At 37.4% G+C, this 16,598-nt stretch overlaps 1 protein-coding gene across 5 annotated transcripts; it reads right to left on the reverse strand.

Moving 5' to 3' along the window:
- Positions 1 to 1,215: 1,215 nt before the first annotated feature.
- On the reverse strand, positions 1,216 to 12,508 carry LOC147868238 (uncharacterized). 5 transcript variants are annotated; one of them, XM_087316819.1, is made up of 14 exons: positions 11,914 to 12,506; positions 10,308 to 10,385; positions 10,165 to 10,219; positions 8,791 to 8,854; positions 8,570 to 8,684; positions 7,605 to 7,735; positions 7,405 to 7,503; positions 6,170 to 6,308; positions 4,591 to 4,775; positions 3,995 to 4,112; positions 2,548 to 2,649; positions 2,361 to 2,465; positions 1,974 to 2,150; positions 1,216 to 1,400 (listed from the first exon to the last, which is right to left on the reverse strand). In XM_087316819.1, exons 1-13 carry the CDS (start codon positions 12,070 to 12,072, stop codon positions 1,995 to 1,997), a joined length of 1,506 nt encoding a protein of 501 aa, XP_087172945.1. In that variant the 5' UTR covers positions 12,073 to 12,506; the 3' UTR covers positions 1,216 to 1,400; positions 1,974 to 1,994. The 5 variants fall into 5 exon arrangements, with proteins under 5 accessions (XP_087172945.1, XP_087172938.1, XP_087172960.1 ...); XM_087316812.1 differs by having other exon boundaries at positions 8,791 to 8,857; XM_087316834.1 differs by lacking the exon at positions 2,548 to 2,649 and having other exon boundaries at positions 8,791 to 8,857; positions 11,914 to 12,507.
- Between the last annotated feature and the right edge of the window lie 4,090 nt (positions 12,509 to 16,598).

The following is a 16,598-nucleotide window of genomic DNA, read 5'->3' on the forward strand; positions in this document are numbered from 1 at the left end:
AATAAATAAATGTAGCTCTTGCAAATGCGAGAGTTTCCGAACAGAAATACAGTTCTCCATCAAAAAAGCCAAGACTTCTGAGATGATCAAAACACGTTTTCAAATTTCAATCGATCGAGAATCTGAGACTTTTGTTGGGACAAATATATATATGGTTGGCATCCTTCCTGAGGGCTTTGTAACCTCATCACTATGTGTCTCGTCTTGCACCCCTCCCATGCGAGGTGTGAACACAATTGTAGAAAACCATGATACACTGCGGTTATTCTCCCCTACGTACTCCAAGCACCATTCTTTCTAGCGCAATGTTCGTGCACGAAAACATTTTGTGTGTGGGATTGTACTAATCGTTCAGATGATCCTTTTTGACACTTATGGTTTAAACCAAGAACCATTTGTTGGAAGCCATTCGAGGACAACGGCAAGGTAATGATGGAGTAACCCAACCCTAATAGGGTATACCAAATCACATATCTAAGGAGATCCACCCACAAGGAAAGGGATGCCAAAGATGAACCTAGCCAAATTGTTGGTATTCCCATAAACTCATTAAGCCAAACCATATGAAAAAAATGGAACTAGCCAAAATGTTGGTAATACCCATAAACTCATTGAGCCAAGCAAAGTAAAGTTTAGACCAAGGGGATTACTCACCCTACCTACCCAAGAATCACAAATTTGCTATTATTGAGAATAGCCCAAAGACGTGTGCTCTTATTATATTGATGTGGATGATTATAATTTCCAAATGTAGATTGTGAAGCGAATTCTCCAGGGTTAATTGCATCCTTTACAATTGTGATATACAATTTCATGCTTGCTACTTTTGGGCATCACTATTTCATTTGCACACTTATAATAAAAATAATATTAAGTTTGTACACATAAGATAACAGCTTATTTAGTTTCAATGCCTTAAATACTACAGGTAATTTGAATTCCCTTTCCCTTTTAATATGTATAGAAACCGTTGTCTCACATGTTGGGTTTTGTTTTAGGATTATGCACACATGTGAGGTCTATTGTTGAGCTGTTTGATCATTCCTTCCATAATACATTACAACTTTTCAAATTCAAATTCTTATTTCTTAAAGTATGTTTTAACCTTGATAGGATATAGTCTCATTGTTTAACACATTTAAAGGTAAGGGTGTACAAATACGTCAGTTTGCTTCTATGAAAGCAAGAAACAAGGTATCTCGCTGCATGCAAACATAAAAAGGAAGTTCACATGATGTTTCTTTAAAAGCTCTACACAAGCTCTAGAATCGGTGTTTACGCAAGATGGCCCCAACAGCTTCTTCCATATAAGATTTTGATGGCAAGTTGAGAGGTTGACAACTACTTTATGGTTCTTTTGAGGCTACTTTCATACATCCTATGTATGACTTCTTCATATCCTGCAGGCATTCATATCATTGCATACATTACAAGGAGTGCTATTTACAGTACTTAGTCATTACCAAGGAATGACAATATTGTGTATTACCAAAGAGGATGCTTGGTCATCCAAAAAATGATGAAATATTGCAATTTGACACTCAAATTCCGTATTCTAGTCTAAACTTCTAAATTTGACACAACCAAATTTATTTCTTTCTAATCTATATGGCTTGCAGTAACAACTGCTGTTCCATTGAAAAAAAAATCCTAAAACAAAGCTATAGATAATTGGGTCAAATGATAATATATTTTCATGAGTAAACCAAATTACAACATGATAAGGTTCTAGGATTTAATTTAATTTAAGTGAATGGATTGATAATAAAATGTATCTTATTATTTGGGATTACATTGGGTTTTTGACCAAAAAAAAAACTTCCTAATATCCTATGATACACATTTGCGTGCTATTGATAATTTCGGATTACAGTTGGGTTCAGTCCTGAGTAAAAACTTTGAGCCTTTGTAGAAAGCCTGGAGTCAACCAGAAAACTAAATACTCATGAAATAGTTAACAGAATGAAAATTACCATCCGCAACCAATGTTAAGATCAAGTGGATGCAAGCAGATCGAGGAGTTTCATTTGTCGACGTGCGATTTGCTTCATGTCAAGATCAAGATTCAGAGGCTGATGATTTGATGAATACATTTGTCCCCTTGAAGTCTGGTGTGTGGAATTCACATCTTCAAAAGTTCTGTCAATATCCTAATAAAGAATTGTACATAAAGGGTATGAAACCCTACATAATTATGATTCCACAAAAAGATCACACACATTATAACAAAGGTGAAAAAAAGGGCAACTTATGGACACCTTCAAACAGACATATTATAAAATAACCTGGCAACACTATGTACAGACATTAAAGTATAGTAGAATACTTCCATGAATTTTTTTCGAGTATTAGGTTATTACCTGTGGAATCGTTTGTGATTTTGCTCTCAATTCTACTGCATGTGACTTCAATGTGTTGTAATCAGATGTTTGCATTGCAAGGACACTGTAGCTTTGCTTTAGGCGCTAAAACCACAAGCACTTCCTGCATGTCAGAATTTTTTATATGGCAATGAAAATGAGACTTGTCTACCTAGTCTTTACGAACCTTTTTGAGACTCTGATTTTGTTTTAAGATTTTTGAAATCCTATCTTCAATAAATGAATTCTTTTCATAGAGTATTCTCTCTCTATCCATCTCCCAACTTGCCTACATCAAAGTAAAACACGGAGTTAATTTTAAATTCATCTGTTTGTCAGTTTGATACAAAAAATTGATCATCTCTTTGGGTGATAATATCAGCAATCTTCTAGATGCATCCTTTTATTAGTTTTCTTCTAGATGCATCCGTTTATTGGCTTTCTTTTAGATGCAGTGAATACTTTGGGCTTTCTTTCTCCATAGGGAATCTGAGAATAAGATTCTAGAAAATACCGCTTACATCATCACATGTTTGTTTGCTTAGATGAATTCCATCAGACCTAGCAAGGTTTTCTAATGCAAAGGCAGAGCAATACAGTTTATAGAAGAAAATTCATAAAAGGATGCATCTAGAAGATTGCTGGTAATATCAGCAATTTCTAGATGCATCCTATCATTAGTTTAGTTTTCTTCTGGATGCATCCTTTTATTAGCTTTATTTTAGATGAAATAAATACTTTGGGCGTTCTTTCTCCACAGGGAATCTGGAATATGGCTAAGATTCTAGAAAATACCACTTACATCATCACATGTTTGTTTGCTTAGATTAATTCCATCAGACCTAGCAAGGTTTTCTAATGCAAAAGCAGAGCATTGCAGTTTATAGAAGAAAACTAATAAAAGGATGCATCTAGAAGATTGCTGGTAATATCAGCAATTTCTAGATGCATCCTATCATTAGTTTAGTTTTCTTCTGGATGCATCCTTTTATTAGCTTTCTTTTAGATGAAATAAATACTTTGGGTTTTCTTTCTCCACAGGGAATCTAGGAATATGACTGAGACTCTAGAAAATACCGCTTTGTTTGCTTAGATTAATTCCATCAGACCTAGCAAGGTTTTCTAATGCAAAAGCAGAGCATTGCAGTTTATAGAAGAAAACTAATAAAAGGATGCATCTAGAAGATTGCTGGTAATATCAGCAATTTCTAGATGCATCCTATCATTAGTTTAGTTTTCTTCTGGATGCATCCTTTTATTAGCTTTCTTTTAGATGAAATAAATACTTTGGGTTTTCTTTCTCCACAGGGAATCTGGGAATATGACTGAGACTCTAGAAAATATCGCTTATATCATCACATGTTTGTTTGCTTAGATTAATTCCATCAGACCTAGCAAGGTTTTCTAATGCAAAAGCAGAGCAATACAGTTTATAGGACAAATGTAGAAGAAGCCCATAGCTGATCAAGGGGATCAACTTGATATAGATAATGATATAGAATAGTCGTGAACAAGAAAATACAAGGTTCAACAGATGATGCAGCATATAATCATAATAAGTGAATGTTTATTCCAAAAATGGAAATTCTTAAAGATGTTTGACTGTCACATTGATTATGTAAACATGATGAAACCTGATAATCTTTCAGTTGTTGCTGATAAAGATTTTCATCATCTTTGCGAAGTTCAATGACTGCTGTGATGTTATCGTGAGCAGCAGCTAAGCTCTCTTGTAACTGCTCATTGGCATGCCTGTACAACAATGAGTTAGGCTGGTTCTCCAAAGCAAGTATATTCTGTATTCAAGAAAAAGGTACTATATTGAAGAAAAAAAGTCACCAAAGCTCTGTCAGTCTACTGATATGTCATTAAGGCTCTATTCTACTCAGCGAGCAGAGCTTCATATCAACTAATACTCAATTGATAACAAAGCCCTGATTCATAATGAGTACCAATACCAGAATCATGTTTCAAGACATAACGGTTATCTCCAAATTCCAAACTAAAACTCAGTTGAGAGTTCTGTAGTACATGCTGATTCTCACAATATGAATACTTAGCAAGAAGAAATATCACTTTCATGCTGCAATTGAAAATGAAGAGAACACAGAAGTGGAGAACTTCAACGTTGAATACTCTGATTTGATGAATCATTCATAATCACAATTGTGTATAACTGGTCAACACAAAGTTATTCTAAATCACACTTTTCACCATCCAATTGTCTTACATGTAGCTCAAAGAATTTTGCTGGTGCTGATAAGCATCATTCAGTGCATCTTGAAGTTGTGCACGTAATCCACCAGATTCTGCTCGCAGCTCAACAATCTCCTTTTGTAACTGGATTATAGATTCTTTTGCAGATTTCCACTCTTTTTTTGCATTAGCCAGACCTTCCTCCAAACATTTATTGTCCTAAAGTAACGTTACATTTATCAGGTTCTAAATTAGTTTCATATGCTCAAAAAGTGATTTACCCTGGAATGTTGTCTCACATTGCAAGTGAGCTCACAACCATTTATTATGACTTAGAAATAATGCACAAATACGCTTATAACAATTTATATTCCTGGTTTACAAGAAGTTACAAATTCTACATATCGATTATCACAATACAACTACCTAAGAATAAACAAAAGAAAACCCAAAAATGAACAGAACTAAAGAGAGCCCAAAAACGAAACGAAATCAAGGGAGTACAAAATGAGAAATTTGAATTACAACAAAACAGAGCAAATGGCATGAACATGGCATTCATTTGTAGAATCTGTAATCAATGATTGTGAGTTTGAACCAGTGAAAAAAACTACCACAGTCGTCCTCCCAGTGGCATGCCATCAATACGAGCCCTCACTTGGCCATCAAGTATCTGATGGTTTAAGTTCTAGGATCCAATTTGGCAGCATCAACGCTTTCTCAAGTGGCTCACTTCTTTAGTTTGCACCTTGGAGATGAGATTCTTACATGATTTTTAGTATATGCAACATTTTTTCTTGCCTGAAGCTCGTCTTGTAATATTACAGTTGTGTGGCATATGATGAAGGTCATTATCGTAGGCTTCCAGCCTTTCTAGCTTATCCTCTTTCTCTGTCATATCATTGTTGTCATATGTCCAGTGCCCTCATTCCCATTGCTAAGGCCACTCTTAGCTTCCAGGCTTTGCAGGCCTTTCTCTGTTTGTATTCAGCCCACTGAGGAGATTCATCACTACAAAGTCTTTGTATCATTTGTTCATGTGCTTTCTTTTCATTTTCAACTCAAGGAAAGTGGCTTCCCACTTGCAACATTTAGCTGCAATTCACCATCGCATTACCCTGGGCATTTAGGCATTAACTACATTCAGGGCTGTTACACCTCATTATTCTTCTACTACAGGTCATATACGCATCTCACATTCCATTTCTATTTGTTTCATTAGCACATAAGCAAACACCTCTGTACATTTGATTTGTCTCATCGGCCGATATACTTTAAGTCTCTTTCGTCATTCTTTCTTTCTCTTTCTTACCCAACAACCAACATAATAGTGTTAATTTCGGAATCTTCTGACCCAGAAATAAAGAGAAGAACTTGATAACATTCATTACAAATTAATAGAAAGAAAATGAAATTAATAATGTAATTTGAAATCTTCTGACCCAGAAACAAAGAGACTAACTTAATAACATTCATTAAAATTGATTTTGTATCTCAAGGAGTAGTTGTTGCAGATATCATAGACTGGTTTAATATTAAGAAAAGTGACTGGTGTAACACAGCAACCAAAGAAACAGAATCTTCTATATCCTGCTACAATAAATGGTTGGTACCTTCTGCACAAGTCCAATGCTTTCCGCATGCCTCAATTCAGCATCTTCAGCCGCTTGTTCCATTCCAGCAAGCATCGCATGCAGATCTGTGACTTGATTTTCCAAAGCTCTGCATGTTTCTTTGTAGTTCAGTCTTTCTCTGAAAATGCAAAAATTACCATGTTTGATAACTTGAGAATCAGATTCTTTAGTCTCTTTTTAGCTTATTTACTTTTATATTTACTTAGTAATATTTATTTTATTTTGATTTGTTGTTCTCAAAGACGAGACAACACTTCATGCTTGTAAACTGTCTCAAAAATCATTCCACCACATGCATTAAGATAATGATCATGGAGCAGAACTTTTATTTTTGTTTTAGTATGGATGACATGAATTCACACATATTTGTAATCAACATTCATCTAATCTCATAGCCTGATTTTGGCCTCTAATAGACGTTGGTTATCTCTCTCCCTCTAAGTATATGTAATATAGTTGTGGCATCTTTTGTTAGCAAATTGACAGCAATCTGTGAGTCCCACAAGATATTTTCTAACAGAGCTTCCTCAGACCACCAATGTTAATAGATGCTCTGTTTCTAGCAATGTCTTTTATACAGGCTACAGAAATGAGCACAAACAGGCTATATCCCCATAAGATCCGTGGTCTTAAGAGACCATCAATGATGCACTATAGTCTTGAGTATCAATATGTTTTAGTACTCAATGGCTCTTAGTTCATGGTCATGATATAGATACCCCATAACATTCAAATAATAGAGTTGTGGGCCAAGTCTTCAACTGTCTGCATAGACAACATTTCTCCTCAGAAGTAAATATAATAGTTAAGATGATGGTTAATTATGATTCATGAAGAGTGCATATATGGATACATTTAATATCACATATTGAGACTGGTGTCTGAGAATCTGAGAACCCCTCAAAAGTACAAGATTTTCATTTCCTAACAAGTATGTATATGCCAGCAGTCCTAATGTTTTTTAAGGTCATTTCTAAAAGCTTAAACATTAATCAGAACATTATAAAATTAAATGTTTCTGTTTATATTCGAACTTTCATATGCATTTTATTTCCCCAAGTTGAGCGCTGCTTGGTTGGAATAATTAAACCTAGATCTATTTGAGTTTTCTTTGGTGATCAACTAAACATTCTTTCTGAACATGTTCTTTTTCACACAAGGCACAGCTCAAAGATGCAATGAACAACAATAATACAACTTTCCAGTTAAATTACCTCTCAATATCATCTATTGCCTTCATCAATTCATGTCTTTCATTACCCCAATTCTTGTATTCAGATTCTCTTTCCTGCTCCAATCTTTGAACATTCTCCCTTGATAATACTTGAGATTAAGTTATTTTTGTGAATTTGCCATTACACTGCCTACCTTACTTTAGTATTAAAATCTAGAGAATGGTTTGTTTTTTCCTTACTCCAGCTGTCGTTTCACTTTTTCAAGTTCTACAATCCTTGTATCTTTTTCATGGGTTACTTTTAAAAGTTGGTCATGTGCAGACTCAGCCACAACACAAGCTGTTTCAAGTTCAATTTCCAGATATTTGCACTGCCAAAAAAATGATAGACTATACAACATATAACTTCTAATGAATAATCATGGAATCAGATTCAGAAACACTTAATTTGGTTCTGTTTAGACAACTTCACAAAACGGCATACACATGTAATGGAGTGCATCTTATGTTTGAAGTATCATGATCACAGAATATAAACATAAATTGTAATAACATATTAATGGAGCGCCTAAGATGTTTCAATTTTAAAGTTTCAGAGCAGACTCATCGTTTCATCTTCTTCACCAAGTTCCGCATTCCAGAGTATACAACTTCACATTCTCATAGAGACATCTTAAGCCCATATAGCCATTGGCAGAATGCATCATGTTTATCAAAGCAAAGACACCGCACATGCCAACATCGGCAAATATAGGTAAGCCATTATGAAATACACAATATATCCAGCGATCAACCAGAAAACATGAATTTTATGTTAACAGATAGTTACTCCCTCCCTTTACCAGGGCTGGAGCTAAAATGTGCTCGCATGATATCTCATATAACGAATCAAAGTGATACCTGTAAGTATACTGCAGTCTAAACAAAAATAATCTAAAGTTCTTCTTAAATCCTGAAAAGGGGCTTCATCCTTTTCATTTCCACTCTATATACAATGTGAGTCTTTCATAATCCAAATATAAAATGTGAGTTTATTGGGGACTTAAAGCTAGAGGGAAATTGCAGTTTTGGTTCATACCTTCTCTATGAAAATTAAATTTTGCTAACAAATAATAGAATATATTGAAGCATCCACTTATGTGAGCCATTTATCCACACAATCAAATGCAAAGGCTCTGAGAGCAGTGGCAGTGCTAAGTTCTAACCTTATGTGCAAGATCGCCAACTCTCTGTATGTGTTCCTCCTCCTTCACTGAAAGGAGTTTGACACATTCTAGCTCAATTGACTCTTTTTCCTTAATAGCTTGGTCTCTCTCAAAGCTGCAGTACCAGACAAGTTTAAATACTATAAATTGTCATAGTTTTCAATTGTAATGTAAAGAGTTGTGCAATAGAATGTGCTAGAAATTCATTTAAGGAAACCTACCAAATAGCCTCCATCTCTTTTGCAAGAAAATCATGTCCTTTATCCAAAAGCCTGGCTGAACTCTCCTCTACTTTCCAAGGGTATATAATTCCAGGGATTACATGAATGTAAAGTTGGATTTATTGCATTAAATAAACAAAAAAAAAATACAAATATCTACGGGTGATTATTAGAGGGAATGAAGGATTTTCACTAGCACAAAATAAGATAATCTTGAACTAGAGATAGTTTCAACAAGAAAAACGTACTAAATAATAGGCTTCAATAATAGCAATTTATCAAAAAAATAAAAGGTGATAAATTTGAAGAGAAAAAAAAACAGAGAAAAGGAAAACAGAAAGTCGCCAAATTCCATCCCATTTATATAGAGGTTTTTCTTTCCTAAAATTCTGTCCCACAATGCAGGGCTGCCCTCTGATGATAACCATAATGTGGTGGTCCAATATGGAAAGATCCTCAATGTCATTTGATGACAGTTTTGCTTTTACAAAGATGTGCATATTCGGACCAAGTCCAGACATGCATTTGTGTCATCCACAACAAAGCGCAATTAGCCAATATGTTGTCATCTCTGGGATGGTTGCTTCCATGTTACTAAGAGTGTCCCTAGTAGTATCCATGCAGCAGAAGTCCGTAGGACTACTCTGCATAGATGGATCTCTAAGTATTTTCCTCTCCTTAAAGAAGCATCCTTCATCTCCTTATCTCCAGACGGAGGAGCAATGAGCATATTTGATCAGTGTACTCGTCATTCTGGTGCGAGATCCACATCCATCTCGAATTATTCCTTTGCATAACCTGACATGAAAACCATCGAGGAAGAATGGTGCATAAAGATACAAGCAGCAATCAAGTTACTCTGAATGCACTAGCAGAAGCATCCGCTTTAATTTGTCGTTTGGATACAAATCTGTCCTTCCTTATTCTCTTGATATATTGTATGCATTACATTCTATGTTATGTTCTTCAAATTTCATGGTCATTCATTACTACCACTTCATGGTAATATGTGAAAGGCTCATTTATGGTCATCAGAATTACAGCATCATCAGCTCATTTATGGTCATCAGAACCTCATACATGGGTATGAATCATCTTCCCTAGGAATCTCGAAGCCAAGCAATTTATGTTTGTGCATAGAGATCCTTACTAGATGCCCTTTTTAGATGTTCATACTCTAAGAAGACACTCCATTCATCTCAGTTCAATGTCAAAACATGGTATCCTACAATGGTGGTACATTTTTCCAGGAAGACAATAAATGTTAGTAGAAACTACACCAATTTAATGTAAAAATTTATATATAAGGCAAGAATCTTTCTGTAAGAGAATACTGTGAAACAATATGTCAATGAAAGAACAGAAGTGAACAACCTGAATACTTTCCAAATCCATTTTCATCCACGAAACTTCTTCCACGTGACTGAGCCTATTTCAAGAAAAAATCAACATATACTTTTAAGTATAGTATTGGCATGCACGCTGATATCATAAGTTATAGGAAATAAAAGTTTTACCTTTTCTCCTTGAAGCCTCTTGCATGTTTCTCGTAAATGGTGATTGACTTGTGATAATTTTAGATATAGATCTTTTAGCTAAAAGAAAGAAAGAATCATGGATGTACAAAATTAAATGAAGAGACGTATGATGCAAAATAAGGTTCTCATCAAATATTCAAACCAAAAGAACCACAAAGAAAAAATAGATATCTATAATACACAAAATTTCTTTGGCTAAGTGATCTGAGGTAGAATTTTCATAAAACTAACCAAAGAATCACAATTAAAAGGTGTATGTGATTCCAAAATATTCAGGTTTCGAATAATCATAGCAAAATACTTCAAGTGATTCATTTATGTATTCTGAAGTGCAAAATATATTGCATACAGCGTTCAATTAGGCTTTTCTCTCATTCTGTCATACTATGCCCACAAAATGCCAAAAAAAATATGAGGAACAAAATGCATTACACCAAATCAATACTCCATTTCGAGGATCTGCTTAGTAGGATAAAAACCACCAAAGAATATTTTATGTAACAATAATTACTGATAAAGCTATGGCTGCCTCAAAGGATGTGTCTAGGCTTCAACCTCCAGCAAATTTCCTTTGTTAATTGGCTGAGTTCTGTTTTTATGGATGAAATTATAGGAATTTGGAAATTATGAGAAATTGCTATAATTTTGTAGGAATGTAATATAAGCTTTTATATACTTATGTCTAGATTGTGTTCCCTTCCATATAATAGTACAACATGCATAAAAATGACTGAGGACAGCTTTTCATGGATGAAATACTAGGGGATTATGAAAAATAACACAAGCTCATAGGAATTTGATAGAAATTGTTATCTTTCGTGCCCAAAATTTTGTTTCTTTCAAAAATATGTAGTTTCAACCGGCAAATTCAAATATTCTATCAGCATTGTAGTGAATGTGTAAGGGCACCTTTTCAAATTTATGGGAACATACAGCGAATCAATATAAATATAATAAAGAAATTTGTACATTTCACAGGTTTCTGGTTCAGCACGTTCAACTATTCAACCACCCTTCTCATGGATGAAAAAAATAAAATGATACTAAAAAGCACAATTTTATAGCAATCTAACAGAATGTTTTTAATATCTCTATTCTTTTGCAAAATATTTTCTAAAATCGCTTGATGATGATCTAGCATTGAACTAGATCTTACGCATGAGTAGATGAAAGGGGAAACCTTTTCACACATGACGCAGCAAGAAATTACAAAAAAATGCCACACTTCTACAATAAAAAAACATATTTTTCGAATTTTGCTCCCTTGATGAAATATTTTCCAAACAAATCATGCATGCAATAAAGTTAATGTAGGAAACAAAGAAAACAAAAAACTCGAAAGAAAAAGATTATGAGAAAAAAACCACAAAGTTATAGGAATCTAAAATAAGCTTCTTTAACTATTTGTGTTTGGATTTTAATACCTGATAAAAGTATTTTCAAAAAAATTCAATATGACGCTTCATCTAACCACCATTGATTGATCGGACTATCTATTTCTGAGCATCTCATACGTGAAAGGTTCCATGCATGTATCTATAAAAGAGGAACTTAAAGGAAATGAAAAGGAAAGAAGATTTCTTACGTGATCGAAGTTTCTCCGAAGCGATGCATTACACAATTGCAATGTGTCAGCAGGAGGCTGCATATCTGCAGAAACGCTCCCAGCTTCAAGGAACTGTGCTGCTTCTTCCGTTTCCTCCCGTTTCTGTTCGGCCAGAGGAGATGAAGTACTACACTCCATCCGTCTTTAACCCTTCTTCTTCTCTTCTCCTTTTACTTTGTTGATTTTTTTAACCCTAACCTTTGATTCTTCTTCTTTGTTGATTTTTTCTTAACCCCAACCATTGATTTTTCTTCTTTGTTGATTTTTTTAAACCCTAATTATCGGTTCTTCTTCTTCTCTTCTATGTTGACGGTAAACCTAACCTTTTTTAATTCAACTTCTTCTCTCTATATTGATCATAAACCATAGCCTTTGGCTGCTGCTCCTTCTTCGTCTTCTTCCTGCTGTTTCTGATTCTCCACCTCCTCCTGTGTTGGATTGTTAACCCTAATCGGACACTGAACAATCATCGTCAAACAAAACACAAACAAAACAGGTACTCGATCAATTTAATTTATTTGAAAATTTTAGTGCTATTTTTTGTTTTTCTGAAAAATAAGAAATAAGTTAGAGTTAAAATTATATATTTATGCTTTGCGTGCTATAATATATAGCATGCGTATGTAGGTATATATGGATGTATGTATGTATGTTGACATTACCGTGGCCATACCCTGAGCCTTTTGGCAAGCTTCGTTACCTTAGGCACTATGACCTTCTCGCGCCACTTTTATATCTTGCTCCTTACTTCCTACTTAATTTATAGTTGATACAACAAAGATACCCATTTGGGTTGGTGGCTACCAGCTAATGCATGCATGCGTGTTAAAAAGGTGGCACAAAGGTACACCACAACATGAAGGCTTGGAGGTTGGCCAATGATGCAACATCAGCCATTGTTACCTAGCCGTTTTGCGTTTGAGACTCATTTTGTAATTTCCTACCGTGACGTCGTACGTGGTCGTAATTGATTGAAGATGAAGCACTTGCGGCGCCCTTGTGCATCGCAAATGGGAAGGTTGCGGCAAGCCTCCAATTGAACGTTGTCGCGTTGCTACGCGCGTGCGTGGAGAAGGGCGGGACCACAGGGGTCTTGGACTAAGGAGTAGAGGAGAAGGAATCGGACATGGAATGGAAGCTTTGCTCAAGAAGAAGAAGAATGAATAAGAGATTAGATCGAACAAGAGGAAGATGGAGACAAGATGATCAACAAGATGTATTAAAACGAAATGAACGATTACAAAATGGTGGCCGCATAGGCCGCACCAAACGACTGCTCGAAACCCTAACCGACGAAGATGAAGATAAAGATAAAGAAACCCTAACCCTAACGCTCGACCTATGTGGTATACCTCGCACACTCAAAATAGGCAACCCCCACAATGGTGCCTTCCCTCTCCTTTTATAGCACAAGGAGGGAAGACCGTTTACAAAAGTGAGACTAAAATATCCCCTTTCATTCAAAGGGGATATTTGCCTTGATTTGGGGAGGGTGAGATTGATGGCCCCTTAACTCCCACCTCCACACAAACAACTAGGTACCTATGTACCGCATAGTACCTCTCTCTCTCTCGCGTGTGGATGTGTGCACAAGACCACATCACCTTTATACCTTAGGGATCCTATGGGGCATTTCTAGCACCATACACTTTACCCTTATTACTATTACAAATACATTATGTACGTGTGCAACGTTGCACATCGCTCTTTAGCTCTCGTTGCTCGGGTTTCCGCTTGTGGACGAAAATCTTCTCGACAACGTCTTGGACATCAATGTCTATGGGGGGCGCTCCCTGGTTGTTCAGTGGTAGCGGGGTCCTCGTTGAATGTCTTGGGACCTTGGTCCCGGGCACGGCAGGCGATGTCATGGCGTAGACGGGGCCACAAGAAGAAAAGTTTGACATGGTCATGCATAATGCGTCCTCAGAGGGCAGGTTGGAGAAGGATTTTGGGCGGATCTTGGAATCAGGACGATCATGAGACCATTCAAAGTTGACTGAGAGGAAGGAGAGCATAACCTAATTTGTGTGACTGATTTGAATCATGGTGTTGGAGAGGACTTGCATGAGCTACTCCATTCGGAAGTGTCGTGGTCACTCGTGAGGTTGCAGGAAGGAGTTGGGAGGCCATGAACAAGGTGGTGGGCTAGTGGTTGAGATTGTACCTCACTTTTCCACCAATATGCAAAATGCACATAGAGAGGATCCAAACTAGTCTATCTTGCTCCTTACTTCCTGCTTAATTTATAGTCGATACAAAGATACCCATTTGGGTTGGTTTGGCTACCAATTAATGCATGCATACATGCACGAAGGCTTGCTAAAAAGGTGGCGCAAAGGTACACCACAATATTATGGAATCTCAGTTTCCCAACATAATTTGTTACATTCGAAACTTATTGTTTAAAATTTTGCTTACAAAACGCAATCTAGTCAAAACCACACCATATTAGAACTTAAAACTACAAGTGGATTCGAGAACAACTATCCACAACCTAGCATTGTGTTAACAAGTAGTTGGCATAAATGACGCTACCTTCATCATGAAGGCGTAATGCTACGCCATATAATCGTTGTAGTTGAAACGACTTACGAGGTTCTTTTCATGGGTCGATTGGTGGAGTTTCTCGTTTGCGGATACTAAGGCTTTCTTCGCTCCATCTGTCCAGATAATTGAGATGTCTAGGCCTTCGAACTCACTGTCAAGGGAGTGAGTCGACGCGTTGTCGATTGGATCTTCGTATTCGAACATCTTGGCCTTCCCTTTGTCGAGTTTCGGACTCGGTCGAAATGTGCTTTGGTCACTCAGGGGCTCCCGTGGTCCACTAAGCCGTGTCGTAATCGGGCTTTCTTCGAACATGCGTATGAGCCGATCTTCGTCTTCTATCTCCATTTTGGCAGATTCCGGGTCAAGCGGAGTCAAAGTCGAACTTCTTTCTAGTGCGTACCAGGATGGGACTCGTCGAAGACTACGTCTCGACTTGTTCAAGCTTTTCGGGTAGATGGGTTGTAGGATTTGTACCCCTTCTGTTCGAGTGAGTATCCTACGAGGATACATTTCTCCGACTTCGGGTCGAGCTTTTGTCGTGTATCGTCGGGAATATGTACGTGTACGTAGGCAATAGAGCTGAAAATGCGGACATGTAATAAGTTCGGCTTCTTTCCAAAGAACTTCTCATGAGGAGTTACGTCATGTACTCCCGAGGTTGTGCACCTATTCATGAGGTATACGGCCGTGTTCGCCGCTTATGCCCAGTACGATTTCGGCAGGATCTTCTCATTCATCATAGCCCGTGCGACTTTTATTATGTGCCGGTTTTTACGCTCAGCTACGTCGTTCTGCTGAGGTGTGTGACGACATGAGAATTCTCGTCAAATTCCTTCCTTTCGGAGATACGTCGTAAACACATCCGAAAAGTATTCTTTGCCTCCATCCGATCGAAGGTTGCGTACGTGCCGACCCGTAGTTTTTTCGACTTCGGCTTTGAATCTCTGGAAGAATCCAAACACTTTGCTCTTCTGTCTCATCAAGTAGATCCGGGTGTGCCTAGAGAAGTCATCGGTGAATGTGACGTAATATCGGCATTTGCCGAGTGTGCTTATCTGGGCCGGTCCCCATACATCTGAATGTACGACATCCAATATCCCTTTGCTCACATTCTAGTCTTTCGGGAATGGATGTCGGCGTTGCTTTCCGAACTGGCACGCTTCGCATACGCCCGTAATCTCCTCCGCAGTAAAACTCGGGAGTCCGATTACGACTCCTTTCAATTGCATGTTCTGAAGCTTCTAGAGATTGATGTGACCAATTCTCTTGTGCCACAAGTTTAGGTCGGTTTCGACTATGAGGCCCTTTGCAAACATGGCCGATTTTACCTCATTCAATTCGAGGACAAACATACGGCCTTCACGACGGTCGTGAGCTACGACTTGATCTCATCATTGTTGAATCGTACCTGCATTCCTTGTTCGACAATCTGACTGACCGAGACCAGGTTTTTCGTGATGGTAGGTACATGCAGTACGTTCTTGAGATAGGTTTGTTTGTCATTGTTTCCGAATGGGACGCTCCCAATATGTTGTATTGGATGAGTCGTATCATCGCCTATCTCGACATATCCGGGTCGTTTGGGTTTTCTTAATTCCAAAAACAATCTTCATGAGATGTCATGTGGTTGAATGCTCCCGAGTCAACAAACCATATGTTATTTGAGGCGGAGGCGCTATTTGAGGCTTGTGCTAACTTCGAGTGTGCTTTGTGCCTCATTACGAACATTCTGCCACGGTCGTCGTAGTCGAAATTTGTGGCGTAATTTGTAAACATTCCGTTACGATTGTCGTAGTCGGAATTCGATGCATAATTTGTGAGTTGTCGGCTAGTTGAAGCCGAGTCTCGTATCTTTTTCTGACACTCCTCTTCATAGTGGCCGTGTTTTCCACAGTACCCGCATTCGGTCAGGGTATTACGATTTCTTGGTCCGGCGTGATGACTCCCCCTTCTGCCGAACTCTCTGGGGGACCATTCCTGTCGCTTGCCATTGGTGGGAGTTATGCTCTTGAGTATGCCGACCATTATGGCTTTGTTCGAATTGACCTCTATTTCCACGGCCAAAATTTCTTCTATCATCCGACTGGGAGTAGAGCTTATGACCCTCTGGTGCGTTG

The sequence above is a fragment of the Azolla caroliniana genome, unplaced genomic scaffold (assembly GCF_043228905.1).
Source record: "Azolla caroliniana isolate FFs.n. ecotype wild unplaced genomic scaffold, voAzoCaro1.0.p SCAF_1, whole genome shotgun sequence".
Lineage (NCBI taxonomy): Eukaryota > Viridiplantae > Streptophyta > Polypodiopsida > Salviniales > Salviniaceae > Azolla > Azolla caroliniana.